The sequence below is a fragment of the Eschrichtius robustus genome, chromosome 9 (assembly GCF_028021215.1).
Source record: "Eschrichtius robustus isolate mEscRob2 chromosome 9, mEscRob2.pri, whole genome shotgun sequence".
Classification (NCBI taxonomy): Eukaryota; Metazoa; Chordata; class Mammalia; order Artiodactyla; family Eschrichtiidae; genus Eschrichtius; species Eschrichtius robustus.
This window is the reverse complement of record NC_090832.1, coordinates 43,027,966-43,049,310: the sequence shown is the minus strand read 5'-3', so window position 1 is coordinate 43,049,310 and position 21,345 is coordinate 43,027,966. Positions and strand designations below refer to the sequence as shown.

At 37.4% G+C, this 21,345-nt stretch overlaps 1 protein-coding gene across 2 annotated transcripts in view; it reads right to left on the bottom strand.

Annotated features, from left to right (window-relative positions):
* CEP85L (centrosomal protein 85 like) overlaps window positions 1–21,345 on the bottom strand; it is a 156,370-nt gene that overhangs the window by 95,334 nt on the left and 39,691 nt on the right. For both annotated transcript variants that reach the window (XM_068550948.1, XM_068550947.1), the window contains exon 3: window positions 4,763–5,550. In XM_068550948.1, coding sequence (XP_068407049.1) covers window positions 4,763–5,550 — 788 coding nt within the window. The remainder of the gene's footprint in view (window positions 1–4,762; window positions 5,551–21,345) is intronic.

The following is a 21,345-nucleotide window of genomic DNA, read 5'->3' as shown; positions in this document are numbered from 1 at the left end:
AGTAAGGTATAATGAACTATGTATTTAAACATTTTTAAATACCAAATGCTCAAATACTTTCTACTGTAGAATAAACTCTAATCTTATTTTACAGGGTACCAAAACTGAACTAATTCTTAAATGTTTAATGTTGTCTTTTTTATTTTATCTGGTCCAAAATGTTTATTTAATGCAAATCACCTAAATTAAAATGAACCTTCTTGAACTCAGTGAAATTGCTCATGATTGATATGACCATAAAACAATCTAATTATAAGCAGTTTTGATTCTGTAGGTTGTTTTCAGTGACTTTCCCTAAATAAAATAAGATCAAGATTTCCTAGTACAGACACAAGAGGGCAGACCTACATAAAACAATGAATTTCCTCCTGTCTAGAAGTTATTTATCCTTTATTTTTGAGTCTTCTGGAAAAGTGAGAAAATGGTAAAATTTCAAAAAACATTTGCTCTTCTTCTAAGTAACAGCACACTTTAAAATGTCTAAAAATTATTAATGTGTTTGGCTTTTTTCAATCTGTCATCTTTTCTATATAGCATTGGCATGTAAGTTTAGTCATTAAAACATGTATACAAAAATCAATTATATGCATTTTAGTTACCTAGTGAATGTCATATCCTATCTATTGAGAGTGTCACAGTGTCCACATCTTTCAATGCAGTTGTGCTATATTATGTTAAACAGTAAAAAAGTTAAAAACAAAACAGGGTGCAAAAATAAGAATAAAAACACGAAAACTTTCTTTTCAGAGAATGTAATAGAATACACAAAATGCTCTCACATTAAAAATAAAACCTTTCATTCATATGTGATGTTAGACAAAAAGCAAGTCATTTAGCTCTAAGTCATTCTACCAAATATTTATATTTTTTATTTATATAGGAGAAATCTTCCAGTAAAATACATTGAAATCATTAGGTGCCAATATCCTGGCTGATCAAGCCTCTCCTTGGTTAAAACAAGCACAAAATTTTATCTTTCTCCTCCTAATGACTGCAACCCAGAACTCAGAAACATCCTACAGAATATAAGAGAAAAGAAGAACTACTTTGTCAATAAAGAGAACACTTCTTCACTTCTGTCTGGGGGGTCCACTGTGAGCTTATAGGGATCCAATGGACACTGCTGTGTGTAGAAATATGCATCCTCCAATCCCTTCTCACCCCACCCCAAAAGGGAAATGCAAAAGGGTCCTGGAATGGGAAACAGTCTTTCCAAAGAGAAGATGATAAGACTTTGCTGTTTGTCTTTCTCTTATGTCATAGTCCGTGTAGGGTTAGACAGCTTCTGGGGAAGGTGGAAAGAGAGCAGCAAATGTAGAACAGAGGAACGAACCAAAGATTGTGGTGGACATTGCACATGGAGGCTTATACTCTAATCAACTGAGGGCATTGATGGCTTCTCTTCATTCACAAGGGAAAACACGTCAGAGTTCCACACCACCTACATTCTAGCTGATTTAACAGGAAACCATGGGAATCAAAGAACACCATGCACATAAGACTGTGAGGCTGGCTCAGTAATTATTTAGAACTGAGTTCTAAGAGGAGTGACACTTCCATGTTACAATACTAAACTTTTGAGGGTGTAAAGGGAGAAAGGAGGTTCTGAGGATCAATTGAGATAAAACACTCTGACAGCTACAAAGTTCTAGATAAATTTATGGTGATGTTAGATTGTGACTCTCAGCCAAATTCCTTTTCTTTGTTGTAAATAGTTTTCTTTTTTTTTTTTCTTCACGGTGACAAACAGTTGTCTTGAAAATCATACACATTCTCACAATTTATGAGATGGGATAATTATTATTAAGCCTCTTCCCTTTATGCAAAAATTAGACTAAAAGGAAATCACTGTTTTTAAAGAGACTTAAGAAAAGACAAAGATGAGAGCTTTCAAAATACAGTATTTAGAGGCTCCAAGGAGAAGGTATTTAAGAATTTTTTTTCTGTAGTAGTCCAAGAGAATTAGAAGAGAAGCCGTCATTTAAACACTGCAATTAAAGTGTCTAGGTTTTCCTTACCTGGTTTCACCTTTCTACTATGAAACTTAAAAGCACTATAAAGAGACCATCCCAAAGAAGGTTAATCAAAAAGTAGGGCTTTCCAAGCACAAGCAAATTTTGTCCCTTATAGCCTTCTTCCTGTACCACGCACCAAGAAGATTTAAAAATAAGTTTTCTCCACAAAGCACCTCCAAACTCCCTACCCTCTCTGCACTGCTTCAAGGTCGGGGAAAACTTCGATTACAGAAGCGGGTCCTCCCACCAGAATGGAAGAAGGAATGAATTAGTACTTATTCCTTTAAATTCACTCAACTCTCGCAGTTACCTCCCTATTGCACCTACTGTTCTGCAGGTTGGAGCAGAACATTCAGCCCCTACCCTCACCACCCCAGGCCGCTCCACTTCTGTGTAGACACCAGCTGCAGAAGCAACTACTTGAACCCTGCTCTCCTATAATCACAAGCACCTGAGAACTAAAATATGGTAGTATTTGATAAATTAGGTCTCCTATCTTTCAACTGCTTGAATAGATAAATCACAAATAAATCTGGTTAAATTGCTCTTTTCTGATTTGTAATTCACACATCATAATGATACTTCTGTTTGGTTATGCAATTTAAATATATATAATCAAGATGATAAGAACTATGTCCAAAACAAGAGTAAAGAAGGCACATACGATGTGTTAAGGGTTCTCCTGTGAATGTAGCACATTAGGTTATGCGTATGTTTTGGAGCTGCACTCAGATTTGTGAGGTTCCTAGATAAGTGATTTCCTTATCCTTTCATAGAATATATTCCTTTAATCTTTGTTATTTTTTTATTAGTAATTGTAACGATTAGTAATTTTAAGTTTTTGCTCTAGGGAAATTTTACAATTTTCGATGGAATTACTTTGTTTCAGAAAATTCTGGCAATAGAAAAAAAATTGGATGATAGAATTTATGAAAAATTCTACAAATAATTGGTTTCCCAGTTAAAATGAGCTGTAGAAAATTACCATGGAATAGAAAACATTTCCAGATCAAGAAATTTAAACATTTACATGTTACATTAGGGGGTACACACCATTTTTCTCTTATGTAATATTATCGCAAAGTGCTTTCCTTAAAATGATTAATAAATCCTGACATCCAATTTAATTTAAAAAAAAAAGCTCATCTATTTTATAAACCTAAATACATACCAACCACTACCAAAGCTTTATAAATGACTTTAGTTACACCTTCTCATTTTATAGATGTAGAAACCGAGAAGAAACATATATATGGCAAACAGGTACATGAAAAGGTGCTCAACATCACTAATCATCAGGGAAATTCAAATCAAAATCACAATGAGATATCACCTCACACCTATCAGAATGGCTATTATCAAAAAGACAAGAAATACCAAGTGTTGACAAGAATGTAGAGAAAAAAGAAACCTGTACACGTTGGTGGGAATGTAAACTGGTGCAGCCACTATGGAAAACAGTATGGAGGTTCCTCAAAAATTAAAAAGAGAACTACCAAAAAAAAAAAAAAAAAAACAAGAGAACTACCATATGATCCAGCAATTCCACTTCTGGGTATTCATCTGAAGAAAATGAAAACACAAACTCGAAAAGATACATATGCACCCTTATGTTCATTTCAGCTTTACTGACAATAGCCAAGACATGGAAGCAACCTAATTATCCATCAGTAGATGAATGAATAAAGAAAATGTGCCATATATATTTATATATATGTGTGTGTGTGTGTGTGTGTGTGTGTGTGTGTATATGGAATATTACAATAAACAATGGAATGTTATTCATCCATAAAAAGGAAATCTTGCCATTTGTGACAACATGGATGGACCCTGAAAGCATTATGCTAAGTGAAGTAAGTCAGACAGAGAAAGACAATTATGTTTTTAAAACAAGCAAACAAAAAATCACAATCATATATACAGAGAACAGATTGGTGGCTGCCAGAGGCTCGGGCTGGAGGGTGGGTAAATGGATGAAGGAGATCAAAAGGCACAAACTTTGTTATAAAATAAAAAAAGTCACAGGGATACAATGTACAGCATAGTGATTATAGAGAATAATGCTGTATTGTATATCTGAAAGTTGCTAAGAGTAGATCTTAAAAGTTCTTATTACAAGGAAAAAAATTTTGTAACTACGTATGGTGTTGGATGTTAACTAGAGTTACTGTGGTGATCATTTTACAATATATACATATATTGAATCATTATGTTATATACCTGAAGCTAATATGTTATATGTCAATTATATCTCAATTTAGGAAAAAAAGAAAAAAAGGAAAGAAAGAAAAACTCAGGCCCAGAGATACTAAGTATTAAATGACAGGTAGAGAATCATCCAGACTCTGAATCTGATAAAACAAAATCCAAGCCTTCATACACGCAAGTTAATGTTCTTTCTAGTATACCATGCCAGCTCCTCTGTTTCTGTTTCAAGTATTGAAACAGAATTGAGTATTTTTTGCTTTGTTTATGTTTATGTCCATTTAACAAATGAGAAGGAAAATAAAGGCCAAGGCAGGTACAGGTTTCAAGTTTTCCGTGTTAATCAGTCTCAAATATTTTTTAAGCTTTGTTTACCAACGCAATACTTTTAGAGTTTATAACATTTATGCTTATTATCCTGCAGGGGAAAGGAAAAGCAAAACAATCTGTGCCTATGGACGCACTGTCATATGCTTACTTCAAGTGCGCTTGTACTCATAACATCCACTGGAGGGAAGCAAACACTAGACTTTGAGCCTTACCTGCATTGGTGTTTCACTTTCTTGTCGAAACCCTTCAATTTGCTGCTGCTGCCAAGGAGCTAAACTGTGAGAGTCCTCTGTAGTTCTACCTTCCAAAGGGTTTGTCCGCAACTGCTCAGTAAGCCACATCTGCGTCCTCACAGAAGGCTGAATGGGAACTCCACCTACTGCTTGTTGACCAAGCATTAAATATTTCGGCGGTTCAAAAGCCTCTGAGCTTGTCATAATGGGCTTGCTTTCAGGTAAGGCACTATATGTCATGTCTAAGGCCTGTCTCCTAGGAATGGAGGAAGAAGCTCTAAAGTCCTCTTTGCTGCAGCTCTCAAATTTATATTTGTTGTCCAGAGTTGATGGTCGTGTTTTATTTATCTCCTTGTCCTCTAGCTTAAGCATCTCCATACTGTCATGTAAACAGCTAGGTCCAATTGTCCTTAGTTGTGATGTTAAAGCCTTGTCTCTCCCTGTCTTTTCTAAACCTCTCCTTGACTGTTCTGTGTGCACAATGCCACCCGGGCTGCAGTTACCTGGGACAGTGAGTTTGGATAAAGATGACCATTTCCGGAGAGGCCGGAAGTCCTTCATGTCTAGTGAAGAGTCCTGCTCCCCCCTACTGTGGTTTCCCAATGTTTGCATAAGGCTTATACTCCATTTTGAGCCATCTGATGTCAATGATTCCCTATGTTTGGAAACTGAAGCACTGGAGTTAGATGGCATGACATGGGCAGTAGGAAGAGTAACCAATGATCGACTAGGCTTAAAAGATAATGTGCCACTTGAAGTTGAATGATCTGGAAAGAAAAAAGAATGCCAAATTAGTTGTAATTAACAGAAAAAAAAAAAAAAAAACAGGCAAAATGTAAAATGCCAAAACAAAAATCTGAACATGGTTTCCCAGCACAAGTTTTTCAGAGGCACTTTTATCAAAATGAGGGGCTTATTACTGTTACTATTATTATTACTATTCCTTTAAGTTTATCTGAAACAAATCAAACATACTTTCAAATATCATTTTCTAAAAATGGATACATAACAAAATAATATGCTCATCTGCCATCTACTTACAGATGAAAAATGACTGGAAAACAGGTTTATATTCATGATATTTAATCTAAGTATTGTGCCTTAAAAGAAAAATCCATCTCCCCATTGAAAGGTCTTATTCATGATCTATCACTGAAGCCTCAAACACAACTTTATTAAAAAATCGTATCTCTTAGTGTCTTTCCTCAACTGTGGAAATATAGGCCCAATATGAACATTTTAGCACCTCTCAAACTACAATTCAAATTAGAATATGGGTAAAGGTGCTCCTGCAATAATGGAAAATAATCCGAAAGTGTTCTAGCAATATATTTGCAGATACAGAGTAGTTCCTACACTCCCAATCTCCCTAAATGGCATCATCAATAATATATTTCCCAAGCTAGAACACTTGGAGTCTACTTTGATTCCTATCTTTCTCTGCACATTTACTAAATCCCCACGTTGTACATTTTTACTTCCAAAATGATTACATAGTTACTGCTGTAGGTCAGGCCTTCACATAATACTATCCTACACATAGGAACAGCTGTAGTAGGCTCTACGGAAGCCCAAAGGATAAATAAGGGCCTCTATACTCAATGGACTTACTATCAAGTGCCAAATTATCATCAAATATATGAAATTAAAATCAAAGATTATCATTTTTATCACATGATATCTAGAAAGGGGATAGCGATTTGAAATGTAGGGGGAGAGGAGGTGGGTGGTGAAAGGCAACTTTTACAGTTTTTTCTGTATCTTTCCATATTGTTTTACTCATAACAGAATATATTTAAATATTAGTTGTGAGCTTTGATATTGTTTTAAAGAAATAAAGTAATGGAAAAAGAAATGTTGAGAAAGTCATAAGAAAATTCAGATGAGAAAGACCCAGGCAAACTAATTCAAAAATGGAATTCCAATAGGTCTTTGCACAGAATTTATTCACCTGGAGATGAAAGCGGAAAAACATTATAGATGAAAGAATACAAGAAAAAGTAATATAGTAGACATTTACCATTTAACAGTTTCCCATCAGCTTCTGCAGAACCTTTTCATACTCAAGAAAATTCCCACATTATAAGCCCAACCTCCCAAAATAAATTTTAGACCTTAAATTCCCAACATACCCTGCAACTATGATACAGACATTCAGAAGGACCTGCACAAGGTTTCAGTTTGGAAGTGAGTCACATGAGAAAACAGGCTCAGTGTGGAGCTACCACGTTTGGCAACAGCAGAGGCATTAGCCCCCAACAATGACAGCAGCAGAGGTGGCCAAACCAAGTTCTGTCCGAGAAGTGGCAGCAGATGGGCAGCACTGGTGGTTTCCTCCAGTGGGGCCGGAGAGTGCCAGTTCTCAGAGGTGACTGAGGCATATTACCTGGAAGCTTAACCTTAAGCCTGGCTCTCCAGCCCTCCTCAAAAATTCTGAGTTAACCAAATGCCCTTAAATAAATTCCTCATCTGCTCAATCATCCAGTCAGCTTCTTCTACTGATTCAGAACACTAACTGATCCAAGTATGAAGCCAGGAGAATATGGCCTCAAAAGAAGAAAAACAGGGGCTTCCCTGGTGGCGCAGTGGTTGAGAGTCTGCCTGCTAATGCAGGGGACACGGGTTCGAGCCCTGGTCTGGGAAGATCCCACATGCCGCAGAGCAAGCCCATGAGCCACAATTACTGAGCCTGCGCGTCTGGAGCCTGTGCTCCACAACAAGAGAGGCCGCGATAGTGAGAGGCCCGCGCACCGCGATGAAGAGTGGCCCCCGCTTGCCACAACTAGAGAAAGCCCTCGCACAGAAACGAAGACCCAGCACAGCCATAAATAAATAAAAAAAAAAATTTTTTTAAAAAAGAAAAACAAATTATCCCATTTATCTGCAGTATGCAGTAAGTATCAAGAAAAGCTGCTCAAGATAATTCTTGAAAGGTAAATGTAAAGCAGAGCTGTGCAAATCTTCAAATGCCCTGCTACAGAAACAGCCTACCCTTTATTCAGCAAGAAATGTGACATACCAAAAGTTTCCAAACAAAGGAGCAAGTGATATGACCAAAACTGTACTTAAGATGATTATTCCAGTAACTGCCGAGGACAAATTAATGCAAAATGATTGGCAGCAGGAAGATTAATGGATTATTATGGTAATCAGTAGAAGAAGGAAATAGAGAGGAATATGCTACTGAAGGTCAGTTCTAAATAGAAATAGGACAAATGACCCCAAAATTCTATGGAATATTTGTATTAATATATTACAGCACTGTATCTACATCTATATATGTGTGTTTGTGTTAATATTCCTAAAGGAATATTTGTATTAAAATCATCATAGCCTCTTAAAAATATCTTCAATTCTTTAATAAACAAAAAATGGGTTTTATATCAAATTTAAAATTTTCAGACTTTTACATTTTTAAAAAGCTGTAAGTAAAGATAGTGTAAAGGCTAAGTGTAATATTTTTGAAATCAGCATTTTTAGATTCAAATCCTGGCTCTACCACTTAGTAGTCACATGCTCAAACAAGTTATTTAACCTTCTTGCATCACAGTTACCTCATCCATAAAGTAAAGAGGACAACAGTGAAGATTACATGAAATAACACATGTAAAGGACTCAGAAGAATTCCAGGCACAAAAGCAAAATGTTTGCTATTATTACACCACTGAAATAGCTACGGGGGACCTTCAAGATGGCGGAGGAGTAAGACATGGAGATCACCTTCCTCCCCGCAAATACATCAAAAATACATCTATGTGTGGAAGAACTCCTACGGAACACCTACTGAATGCTGGTAGAAGACCTCAGACTTCCCAAAAGGCAAGAAACTCCCCACATACCTGGGTAGGGCAAAAGAAAAAAGAAAAAATGGAGACAAAAGAATAGGGACAGGACCTGCACCTCTGGGAGGGAGCTGTGAAGGAGGGAAAGTTTCCACACACTAGGAAGCCCCTTCACTGGCACAGACGGGCGGATGGCGGGGGGGAAGCTTCAGAGCCACGGAGGAGAGCACAGCAACAAGGGTGCAGAGGGCAAAGCGGAGAGATTCCCGCACAGAGGATCGGTGCCGACCAGCACTCACCAGCCTGAGAGGCTTGTCTGCTCACCTGCCGGGGCGGGCGGGGGCTGGGAGCTCAGGCTCGGGCTTCGGAGGTCAGATCCCAGGGAGAGGACTGGGGTTGGCTGCGTGAACACAGCCTGAAGGGGGCTAGTGCACCACAGCTAGCCGGAAGGGAGTCTGGGAAAAGGTCTGGAGCTGCCTAAGAGGCAAGAGACCACTGCCTAAAATCATAATAAGTTCACCGACACCCCAAACCACACCACTGGACGTGGCCCTGCCCACCAGAAAGAGACAAGATCCAGCGTCATCCACCAGAACACAGGCACCAGTCCACTCCACCAGGAAGCCTACACAACGCACTGAACCAACCTTACCCACTGGAGGCAGACACCAAAAACAATGGGAACTACAAAACTGCAGCCTGCGAAAGGAGACCCAAACACAGTAAGTTAAGCAAAAGGAGAAGACAGAGAAACACACAGCAGATGAAGAAGCAAGGCAAAAATCCACCAGACCGAACAAATGAAGAGGACATAGGCAGTCTACCTGAAAAAGAATTCAGAGTAATGACAGTAAAGATGATCCAAAATCTTGGAAATAGAATGGAGAAAATACAAGAAACGTTTAACAAGGACCTAGAAGAACTAAAGAGCAAACAAACAATGATGAACAACACAATAAGTGAAACTAAAAATTCTCTAGAGAGAATCAACAGCAGAATAACTGAGGCAGAAGAAGAGATAAGTGACCTGGAGGATAAAATAGTGGCAATAACTACCACAGAGCAGAATAAAGAAAAAAGAATGAAAAAATTGAGGACAGTCTCAGAGACCTCTGGGACAACATTAAACACACCAACATTCGAATTATAGGGGTCCCAGAAGAAGAAGAGAAAAAGAAAGGGACTGAGATAATATTTGAAGAGATTATAGTTGAAAACTTCCATAACATGGGAAAGGAAATATCCATCAAGTCCAGGAAGTGCAGAGAGTCCCATACAGGATAAATCCAAGGAGAAACATGCCAAGACACATATTAATCAAACTATCAAAAATTAAATACAAAGAAAAAATATTAAAAGCAGCAAGGGAAAAGCAACAAATAACATACAAGGGAATCCCCATAAGGTTAACAGCTGATCTTTCAGCAGAAACTCTGCAAGCCAGAAGGGAGTGGCAGGACATATTTAAAGTGATGAAAGGGAAAAACCTACAACCAAGATTACTCTACTCAGCAAGGATGTCATTCAGATTCGATGGAGAAATTAAAAGCTTTACAGACAAGCAAAAGCTAAGACAATTCAGCACCACCAAACCAGCTTTACAACAAATGCTAAAGGAACTTTTCTAGGCAGGAAACACAAGAGAAGGAAAAGACTTACGATAACAAACCCAAAACAATTAAGAAAATGGTAATAGGAACATACATATCAATAACTACCTTAAATGTAAATGCATTAAATGCTCCAACCAAAACACACAGACTGGCTGAATGGATACAAAAACAAGACCTGTATATATGCTGCCTACAAGAGACCAACTTCAGACCTAGGGACACCTACAGACTGAAAGTGAGGGAATGGAAAAAGATATTCTATGCAAATAGAAATCAAAAGAAAGCTGGAGTGGCAATTCTCATATTAAACAAAATAGACTTCAAAATAAAGACTATTACAAGAGACAAAGAAGGACACTACATAATGATGAAGGGATCAATCCAAGAAGAAGATATAACAATTGTAAATATTTATGCACCCAACATAGGAGCACCTCAATACATATGGCAAATGCTAACAGCTATAAAAGGGGAAATCGACAGTAACACAATCATAGTAGGGGACTTTAACACCCCACTTTCACCAATGGACAGATCATCCAGAATGAAAATAAATAAGGAAACACAAGCTGTAAATGACACATTAGACAAAATGGACTTAATTGATATTTATAGGACATTCCATCCAAAAACAACAGAATACACTTTCTTCTCAAGTGCTCGTGGAACATTCTCCAGGATAGATCATATCGTGGGTCCCAAATCCAGCCTTGGTAAATTTAAGAAAATTGAAATTGTATCAAGTATCTTTTCCGACCACAATGCTATGAGACTAGATATCAATTACAGGAACAACTCTGTAAAAAATACAAACACATGGAGGCTAAACAATACACTACTAAATAACCAAGAGATCACTGAAGAAATCAAAGAGGAAATCAGAAAATACCTAGAAACAAATGACAATGAAATCACGAAGACCCAAAACCTATGGGATGCAGCAAAAGTATTTCTAAGAGGGAAGTTTATAGCAATACAATCCTACCTCAAGAAACAAGAAACATCTCAAATAAACAACCTAACCTTACACCTAAAGCAATTAGAGAAAGAAGAACCAAAAAAACCCCCAAAGTTAGCAGAAGGAAAGAAATCATAAAGACCAGATCAGAAATAAATACAACCCATTAGCCAGACTCATCAAGAAAAAAAGGGAGAAGACTCAAATCAATAGAATTAGAAATGAAAAAGGAGAAGTAACAACTGACACTGCAGAAATACAAAGGATCATGAGAGATTATTACAAGCAACTATATGCCAATAAAATGGACAACTTGGAAGAAATGGACAAATTCTTAGAAAAGCACAACCTTCCAAGACTGAACCAGGAAGAAATAGAGAATATAAACAGACTAATCGTAAGCACTGAAATTGAAACTGTGATTAAAAATCTTGCAACAAACAAAAGCCCAGGAGCAGATGGATTTACAGATGAATTCTATCAAACTTTTAGAGACGAGATAACACCTATCCTTCTCAAACTCTTCCAAAATATAGCAGAGGGAGGAACACTCCCAAACTCATTCTACGAGGCCACCATCATCCTGATACCAAAACCAGACAAAGATGTCACAAAAAAAGAAAACTACAGGCCAATATCACTGATGAACACAGATGCAAAAGTCCTCAACAAAATACTAGCAAACAGAATCCAACAACACATTAAAAGGATCATACACCATGATCAAGTGGGGTTTATCCCAAGAATACAAGGATTCTTCAATATACGCAAATCAATCAATGTGATACACCATATTAACAAACTGAAGAAGAAAAACCATATGATCATCTCAATAGATGCAGAAAAAGCTTTGGACAAAATTCAATACCCACTTATGATAAAAACCCTCCAGAAATTAGGCACAGAGGGATCTTACCTCAACATGATAAAGGCCATATATGACAAACCCACAGCCAGCATCTTTCTCAATGGTGAGAAACTGAAACCATTTCCACTAAGACCAGGAACAAGACAAGGTTGTCCACTCTCACCACTATTATTCAACATAGTTTTCAAAGTTTTAGCCACAGCAATCAGAGAAGAAAAAGAAATAAAAAGAATCCAAATCGGAAAAGAAGTAAAACTGTCACTGTTTGCAGATGGCATGATACTATACATAGCGAATCCCAAAGATGCTACCAGAAAACTACTAAAGGTAATCAATGAATTTCGTAAAGCAGCAGGATACAAAATTAATGCACAGAAATCTCTTGTATTTCTATACACTAATGATGAAAAACCTGAAAGAGAAATTAAGGAAACACTCCCATTTACCATTGCAACAAAAAGAACAAAATACCTAGGAATAAACCAACCTAAGGAGATAAAAGACCTGTCTGCAGAAAACTACAAGACACTGATGAAAGAAATTAAAGATGATACAAATAGATGGAGAGATATACCATGTTCTTCGATTGGAAGAATCAATACTGTGAAAATGACTATACTACCCAAAGCAATCTACAGATTCAGTGCAATCCCTATCAAACTACCAATGGCATTTTTCACAGAACTAGAACAAAAAATGTCACAATCTGCATGGAAACACAAAAGACCCCGAACAGCCAAAGCAATCTTGAGAAAGAGAAATGGAGCTGGAGGAATCAGGCTCCCTGACTTCAGACTATACTACAAAGATACAGTCATCAAGACAGTATGGTACTGGCACAAAAAGAGAAGTACAGATCAACGGAACAGGACAGAAAGCCCAGAGATAAACCCATACACATATGGTCACCTTATCTTTGATAAAGGAGGCAAGAATATGCAATGAGGAAAAGACAGCCTTTTCAATAAGTGGTGCTGGGAAAACTGGACAGCTACATGTAAAAGAATGAAATTAGAACACTTCCTAACACCAAACACAAAAGTAAACTCAAAATGGATTAAAAACCTAAATGTAAGGCCAGACCCTATAAAACTCTTAGAGGAAAACAAAGGAAGAACACTCTATGACATAAATCATAGCAAGATCCTTTTTGACCCACTTCCTAGAGAAATGGAAATAAAAACAAAAATAAACAAATGGGACCTAATGAAACTTAAAAGCTTTGGCACAGCAAAGGAAACCATAAATAAGATGAAAAGACAACCCTCAGAATGGGAGAAAATATTTGCAAACGAAGCTACTGACAAAGGATTAATCTCCAAAATATACAAGGAGCTCATGCAGCTCAATATCAAAAAAAAAACAACCCAATCCAAAAATGGGCAGAAGACCTAAACCGACATTTCTCCAAAGAAGATATACAGATTGCCAACAAACACAGGAAAGGATGCTCAACATCATTAATCATTAGAGAAATGCAAATCAAAACTACAGTGAGGTATCACCTCACACCAGTCAGAATGGCCATCATCAAAAAAATTTACAAACAGTAAATGCTGGAAAGGGTGTGGAAAAAAGGGAACCCTCTTGCACTGTTGGTGGGAATGTAAATTGATACAGCCACTATGGAGAACAGTATGGAGGTTCCTTAAAAAACTAAAAATAGAACCACTATATGACCCAGCAATCCCACTCCTGGGCATATACCCTGAGAAAACCATAATTCAAAAAGATTCATGTACCACAGTGTTCACTGCAGTTCTATTTACAATAGCCAGGACATGGAAGCCACCTACATGTCCATCGACAGATGAATGGATAAAGAAGATGTGGCACATATATACAATGGAATATTACTCAGCCATAAAAGGAAACAAAACTGAGTTATTTGTAGTGAGGTGGATGGACATAGAGACTGTCATACAGAGTGAAGTAAGTCAGAAAGTGAAAAACAAATACTGTATGTTAACACATATATATGGAATCTAAAAAAAAAAAAAAGGTTCTGAAGAACCTAGGGGCAGGACAGGAATAGAGATGCCGATGTAGAGAATGGACTTGAGGACGTGGGGAGGGGGAAGGGTAAGCTGGGACGAAGTGACAGAGTGGTATGGACATATATACACTAACAAATGTAAAATAGAGAGCTAGTGGGAAGCAGCTGCATAGCACAGGGAGATCAGCTCGGTGCTTTGTGACCGCCTAGAGGGGCGGGATGGAGAGGGTGGGAAGGAGAAGCAAGGGGGAGGGGATATGGGGATATATGTACACACACAGCTGATTCACTTTTTTATAAAGCAGAAACTAACATACCATTGTAAAGCAATTATATTCCAATAAAGATGTTAAAAAAAAAAGAAATAGCTAAAATAAGTGATATGTTCAGTATAACAGGCAAAAGGCTAAATATCCATACTGTACAAAGAACTCCAAAAAAAAAAAACCCAAAAACAAACACCTAACAACCTAATTTTAAAATAGGCAAAAGAAATCAATAAGCAAACCACAAAACAAAACAAAACAAAAGCAAATAAAGAATACATGTTTAATGGAGGCAGCCTAGGTGTCCGCTGACAGATGAATAGATAAAGAAGATGTGGTACATATGTACAATGGAATACTACTCAGCCATAAGAAATAATGAAATCATGCCACTTGCAGCAACATGGATGGACCTATAGATTATCATATTAAGCGAACTAAGTCAGAAAGAGAAAGATGAATATCATATGATATCACTTGCATGTGGAATCTAAAATATGATACAAATGAACTTATCTACAAAACAGAAACAGACTTGCAGACTGTGGTTGCCAAGGGGGGTGGGGAGTAGGGGGTGGGAGAGGGATGGATTGGGAGTTGGGGATTAGCAGATGCAAACTAGTATATATAGAATGGATAAACAAGGTCCTACTGTACAGCACAGGGAACTATATTCAATATCCTGTGATAAACTGTAATGGAAAAGAATATGAAAAAGAATGTATAAATGTATAACTGAATCACTTTGCTGTAGAGCAGAAATTAACACAATATTGTAAATCAACTATACTTCAATAAAACAAATTTTTTTAAGAAGTTTGTTTTTCAAAAAAAGATGTTTCAAGTCACTAAACAGTAGAAGTACATTCCCTATCATATTCATAAAATTATTAAAGCCTGCTAAGATTCTACGATGGTAAGAACATAAATAGTTATAGCCTTTGGAAGAAGAGGGGCAATCTGTCTGTATACATCAATATTTAAAATATGCAAACATATAAGGAAATATATGTATACATGTGCATATGTATATGTAAATACATATATATTCACGGGCAGAGAAATGATCTAGAGGAATATACCCCAAATTTAATAAACAAAGGTAGAAAGAGGAGAAAAGGAGAAAGATGCTTTCACATTTTACTTTACACAACGTCTTATTTTAATTACCATTTGGCCAAAGTTCTGCAAAGGTGTTTTATTTTGTGACCTCAGAGAGTTTGAAATATCTCAAAGAACACTGTTACTAAAGTATGAATTATGTATCAGGTGACTGTCTCACTTTCCATGTCACAGCTGAAACTTCCGAGACCAGAGATCACTAATCCTGGGTGCTACTTTTATCTGATAACGAGCTAACTTCCTGTCTACCTTGGTAGCTCAATATTTCCCAACTGCAGAGAAAATCAACAATTGGTGATAAAAACCAATTCCACATCAGACTAGTATTTACTCCTACAAATCTGAAAGCTACTGATAATATATGCTGTTCATAGAACATTATATTGAGAATAGAATTTACTCCAAAAGTCACTTATACCTGAAGTTCTCAAACTTTAAAATACAACAAACTTACCTGGTATCTGGAGCCCTATTCTGAGAGATTCTCATTCAGTTAGAGTAGAGAGGGTCCAGGAAACAACACTTTTTAATAAGTGATTCTGCTGTTCTATTCACCACGTCATTCCACCTAGGACTGATTCCAGTTCTGAAGCCTTCAAGTTTAAATATCTTAAGTTCAACCATCACCAGTATCTGAGTTTCACTGTAAAAACTGATTTACTGTGACATTCAGAATTCATTACTGTGAAAACTAAGGATTAAAGTTCAGTCTACCCACATACATATGCACATACATACTCATGCACATATACACCATGAATTAATGAACAAAGTATTAAATATTTGACAGTTTAAGTATCTGAAAAAAAAGACCATTCTACCTAAGAGATGAATCAAAAAATAATTTATTTTGCCTAACAAAACACAATCAATTACAGGTAGATGCAATGTGATTCCTAATGTGCTTTATTATACTACCTAATTGTAGCCACAAATCCCAAATGCAAGTTATTATCATGGCATCCAGCCCATATCTAAGTTAGAACAAGTGAAATCTAAAACCGGCAGAAGGCCGTCCTTTTAAAAACCAGAGGACATGGAACTTCCCGGGTGGCGCAGTAGTTAAGAATCTGCCTGCCAATGCAGGGGACACGGGTTTGAGCCCTAGTCCAGGAAGATCCCACATGCCACAGAGCAACTAAACCCATGCGCCACAACTACTGAGCCTGCGCTCTAGAGCCCGCGAGCCACAACTACTGAAGCCTGAACGCCTAGAGCCCGTGCTCCGCAACAAGAGAAGCCACCACAATGAGAAGCCCATGCACCGCAACGAACAGTAGCCCCCGCTCGCCGCAACTAGAGAAAGCCCACGCACAGCAATGAAGACCCAATGCAGCCAAAATAAATAAATAAATTTATTTTTAAAATTTAAAAATTAAAAAAAAACCAAACAAACCAGAGGACAGGGTTTATAGAGAGCACAGAAGAGCTAATGGTTTCAGACAGATTTCAGCTTATAGGGGAAAAATATAAGAGGACATTGCTGTAATCTGATAATGCAAGTGAATTATATTTAAGATAACAAAGTCCTGAATTCTGAACAAAATCCCAACCTTCTGTTTCACTGTCATATTATTCTTATCTGGCAATAGATGCGAGATTGATTCTATCTTCTCTTGTATATAGAGACAGTCTCTCTCTGCTCTTTCTTATAGTATAAAGGAATTAAATTTTTTAAAAAACCACACCTTCCAGATACATATTATAACAATAAATCATGAGTCTTTACAAAGAAAAAAATAATCAGGAAACTATAACCCTATATCAAAATATTCTGATTTAAAGTGTAACAGCTTAATATATTTTCAGTCAATATAAAATATAAATATTTTATATTTTAAATAAAAATATTAAGTCTATCCCAAAGGCAATAATTAAGTTTTATAGAACACCGTGACTTTTTCCCCTTCCTGCTAATGTCATGATCATGTATCATATGAGAAAAAAAATTTTTAAGCCACATTTAACTCTTTTTTTAAACAAATGAACATTTCTAAGTATTCCCTATATTTTTAGGTAAATATTTTAAAAATATTCTAAACTACACTCTGGTAGAAAAAGAGACCTATATAAAGAAATTCAGTAGCAGTTCAACCAATCTTCGAACAACGTATTATGTACAAGGCACTGTGCTAAGTAGAAAAGACAATGCAAATATATTCTTTGCAATAAAATATGAACATAGCCCTTCTCGGGGTTTACAACTTCACCATTACACACACACAAGGAAACTACAAAACACCAGACAATAAGAAGTGAGCCAGGGGCTTCCCTGGTGGCGCAGTGGTTGAGAGTCTGCCTGCCAATGCAGGGGACACGGGTTCGAGCTCTGGTCTGGGAAGATCCCACATGCCGCGGAGCAACTAGGCCCGTGAGCCACAACTACTGAGCCTGCACGTCTGGAGCCTGTGCTCCACAACAAGAGAGGCTGTGATAGTGAGAGGCCCGTGCACCGCGATGAAGAGTGGCCCCCGCTTGCCGCAACTGGAGAAAGCGCTCGCACAGAAACGAAGACCCAACACAGCCAAAAAAATTAAATTAAATTAAATTAAATTAAAATTAAATTAAAAAAAAAAAGAAGTGAGCCAGAGAGAAAAGGGAGACTATTCATAAAGGAACTCTCAGAATGATAGCCAACTTCTCAACAGCAATAATGGAATCCAGAGCACAGTGAAATAATATCTCCAAAGGGTTAAGAGTAAATAAGTGGCACCCAAGAATTGTTTGGAACGCTAAGCTATCTTTCAAGATGAAGGCAAAATATATTTTCTGCTAAACAGAAACAGAGCTTATCACCAACCGACTCATTAAAAGAACTACTAACATTCCTTAAGTTTCTTTCACTAAAGAAGAAAAATGAGTCATGAGTTGTAAAAAGGAATGAGGTTTTTTTTAAAAAACAGCAAAGCTGTGATTAAATCTAAAAACACCAATAATTGCATAACACTATCTAACTTCTGGGTTAAAAAAAGAGAGGGGGAGAGATAAAACCAAAATATCAACTATGACAAATACAACAGGGGTGGAGCAGCATACTACCATTACAGTCAAGTTAGGGATGCACGTTATAATCTCTACATTAACAACTAAAAGAATAGGTAGAGCTCACAACTATATAGCCACAAGCAAAAGAATACAAAGCTGTACCCCTACCTTATACCTTCAACAAGTATTAACTCAAAATGAATCATAGGCCTAAATGTAACAGCTAAAACTATAAAACTCTTAGAAGAAACCATAGGTGTAAATCTTCATGATCTTAAGTCAGGAAGTGATTTCTTAGACGCAACACCAAAAGCCCAAGCAACAAAAGAAAATAAACTGGACTTCAATAAAATTTTAAAAATTTTTGCTGCAAATGATACCATCAAGAAAGTAAAAGGACAGCCCGAAGAAAGGGAGAAAATTTTTGCAATTACACATCTGACAGGGACTTTCATCTAGATTATATAAGAAACACAACTCAATAATAAAAACACAAATAATCCAATTTAAAAATGGATGTGGAATTTGAATAGTCGTTTCTCCAGAGAAGATATACAGATGGTCCTATTAAAGCATACGAAAAGGACATTTTTGTTTGTCATTTTTAGGGAAATGCAAATCAAAACCACAATGAGACACTACTTCACACCCATTAGGATGGCTATCATCCGAATGACAGATAGTAAGTGTCAAGTGTCTGCAAGGATGTGGAGAAATCGGAACCCTCATACAATGCTGATGGGAATGTAAAATGGTGCCGCTGCTTAGGAAACAGTGTGGCAGTTCCTCAAAAGGTTAAACAGAGTTACCTACCGTATGATCCAGCAATTCCACTCCTAGGTATACACCCAAAAGAAATGGAAACATATTCACAGAAGCATTATTCTTAACAGCCAAAAAGTCAGAATAATGCAATGTCCATCAAGCGATCAATGGATAAATGAAAAGTGGTACAATGGAATATTATCTTTTATTATGGTAATAAAAAGAAATGAAGTACTGATACATGCTACAACATGATGAGTCTTGAAAACATTATGCTAAGTGAAAGTCAGTCACAAAGGACGATATATTAGATGATTCCATTTATATGAAATGTCCAGAAAAAAGAAATTTATACAGATTAGTGGTTGCTTAGGGATGGGAGGGAAGGTGGGGAGTGACAGCTAACAGACTTCTTTTGGGGAGGAGGGGGGTGGGCTAAAAAATGTTCTAAACTTAGACTGTGGTAATAGTTGAACAATTCTGAGAATATATTAAAAAGCATTAAATTGTATACTTTAAATGGGTGAATTGTATAGTATATGAATTATAGCTCATAAGAGATACGTGTGTATAACTTCTAATAAACTAGAAGGAAAATGTCATGAAGAGAAAGTGAAACAAAAGAAGGCAAGAAGGAAAAAACTTGAGAAAAGCAGACTAGAAAGTATACAATATGATTTAAAATGCATCAAAATTTAACAATCACAGTAGGTGAATATCCACTCAAAACACAAGAATTGTCCACATAATTTTTTTAATCTAGCTAAATGTTTATAAAAGATACACCTAAAATATGAAGTCCTATTCTGGCATTATGGTATCTGCATAGAGACTGAGAATGATTACATAAAAGAATTACACAGAAATAACTATCAAGAACATTAGGAAAACTGTATGTCAGGTATCAAGATCATGAAAAGCATAGTTCCATGAACTGCTTGCTTTTATTCATTATATCTTAAGGATAGAGAGAAGCTTCTGTTTCCCTACTTTCAAACCTATGACCTATTCTTTTAGCAACTGTACTTGATAGCAATAGTACACAATTCTATGCAAATCTTGGTTCTCATTTTGTTATTGTCTAATCATTATTACCGATCACCTTTTTTTCTTGAATATTTTATATTTTTTCTCAATTGTATTTTGTGAAGTCACTTCAAATCCTATTGAAGCAGAAAACGAGTGAGAAGTTCTAAAATAACTTGTTTAAAATAATTACAGAAGTCTACACTGTTCACAAATTAGTTCTCAAGCTCTTTTTGTACACTGTCTCTTAGCAACCATTCACAACAAACTAAGAAGCTTCATTCTATAAGTTTATATAAAACAAGATGAAAAGCTGGTTTTTAAAAAAGGGGGGCAGATTAACCAAGATGGCGGGGTAGAAGAACGTGCTCTCACTCCCTCTTGCGAGAGCACCAGAATCACAACTGGCTGCTGGACAATCATTGACAGGAAGACCCTGGACTTCACCAAGGAGGATACCCCACGTCCAAGGACAGAGGAGAAGCCACAGTGAGATGGCAGGAGGGGCGCAATCAGAGTAAAATCAAATCCCATAACTGCTGGGTGGGTGACTCACAGACTGGCGAACACTTATACCACAGAAGTCCACCCACTGGAGTGAAGGTTCTGAGCCCCACGTCAGGCTTCCCAACCTGGGGGTCCGGCAACGGGAGGAGGAATTCCTAGAGAATCAGACTTTGAAGCCTAGTGGGAATTGATTGCAGGACTTCGACAGGACTGGGGGAAACAGAGACCCCACTCTTGGAGGGCACACACAAAGTAGTGTGCGCATCGGGACCCAGGGGAAGGAGCAGTGACCCTGGGGGAGACTGAACCAGACCTACCTGCTGGTGTTGGGGGGTCTCCTGCAGAGGCGGGGGGTGGCTCTGTTTCACCGTGGGGACAAGGACACTGGCAGCGGAGGTTCTGGGAAGTGCTCCTTGGCGTGAGCCCTCCCAGAGTCTGCCATTAACCCCACCAAAGAGCCCAGGTAGGCTCCAGTGTTGGGTTGCCTCAGGCAAAACAACCAACAGGGAGGGAACCCAGCCCCACCCATCAACAGTCAAGTGGATTAAAGTTTTACTGAGCTCTGACTGCCACAGCAACAGTCAGCTCTACCCACCACCAGAGCCTCCCATCAAGCCTCTTAGATAGCCTCAACCACCAGAGGGCAGACAGCAGAAGCAAGAAAAACTACAATC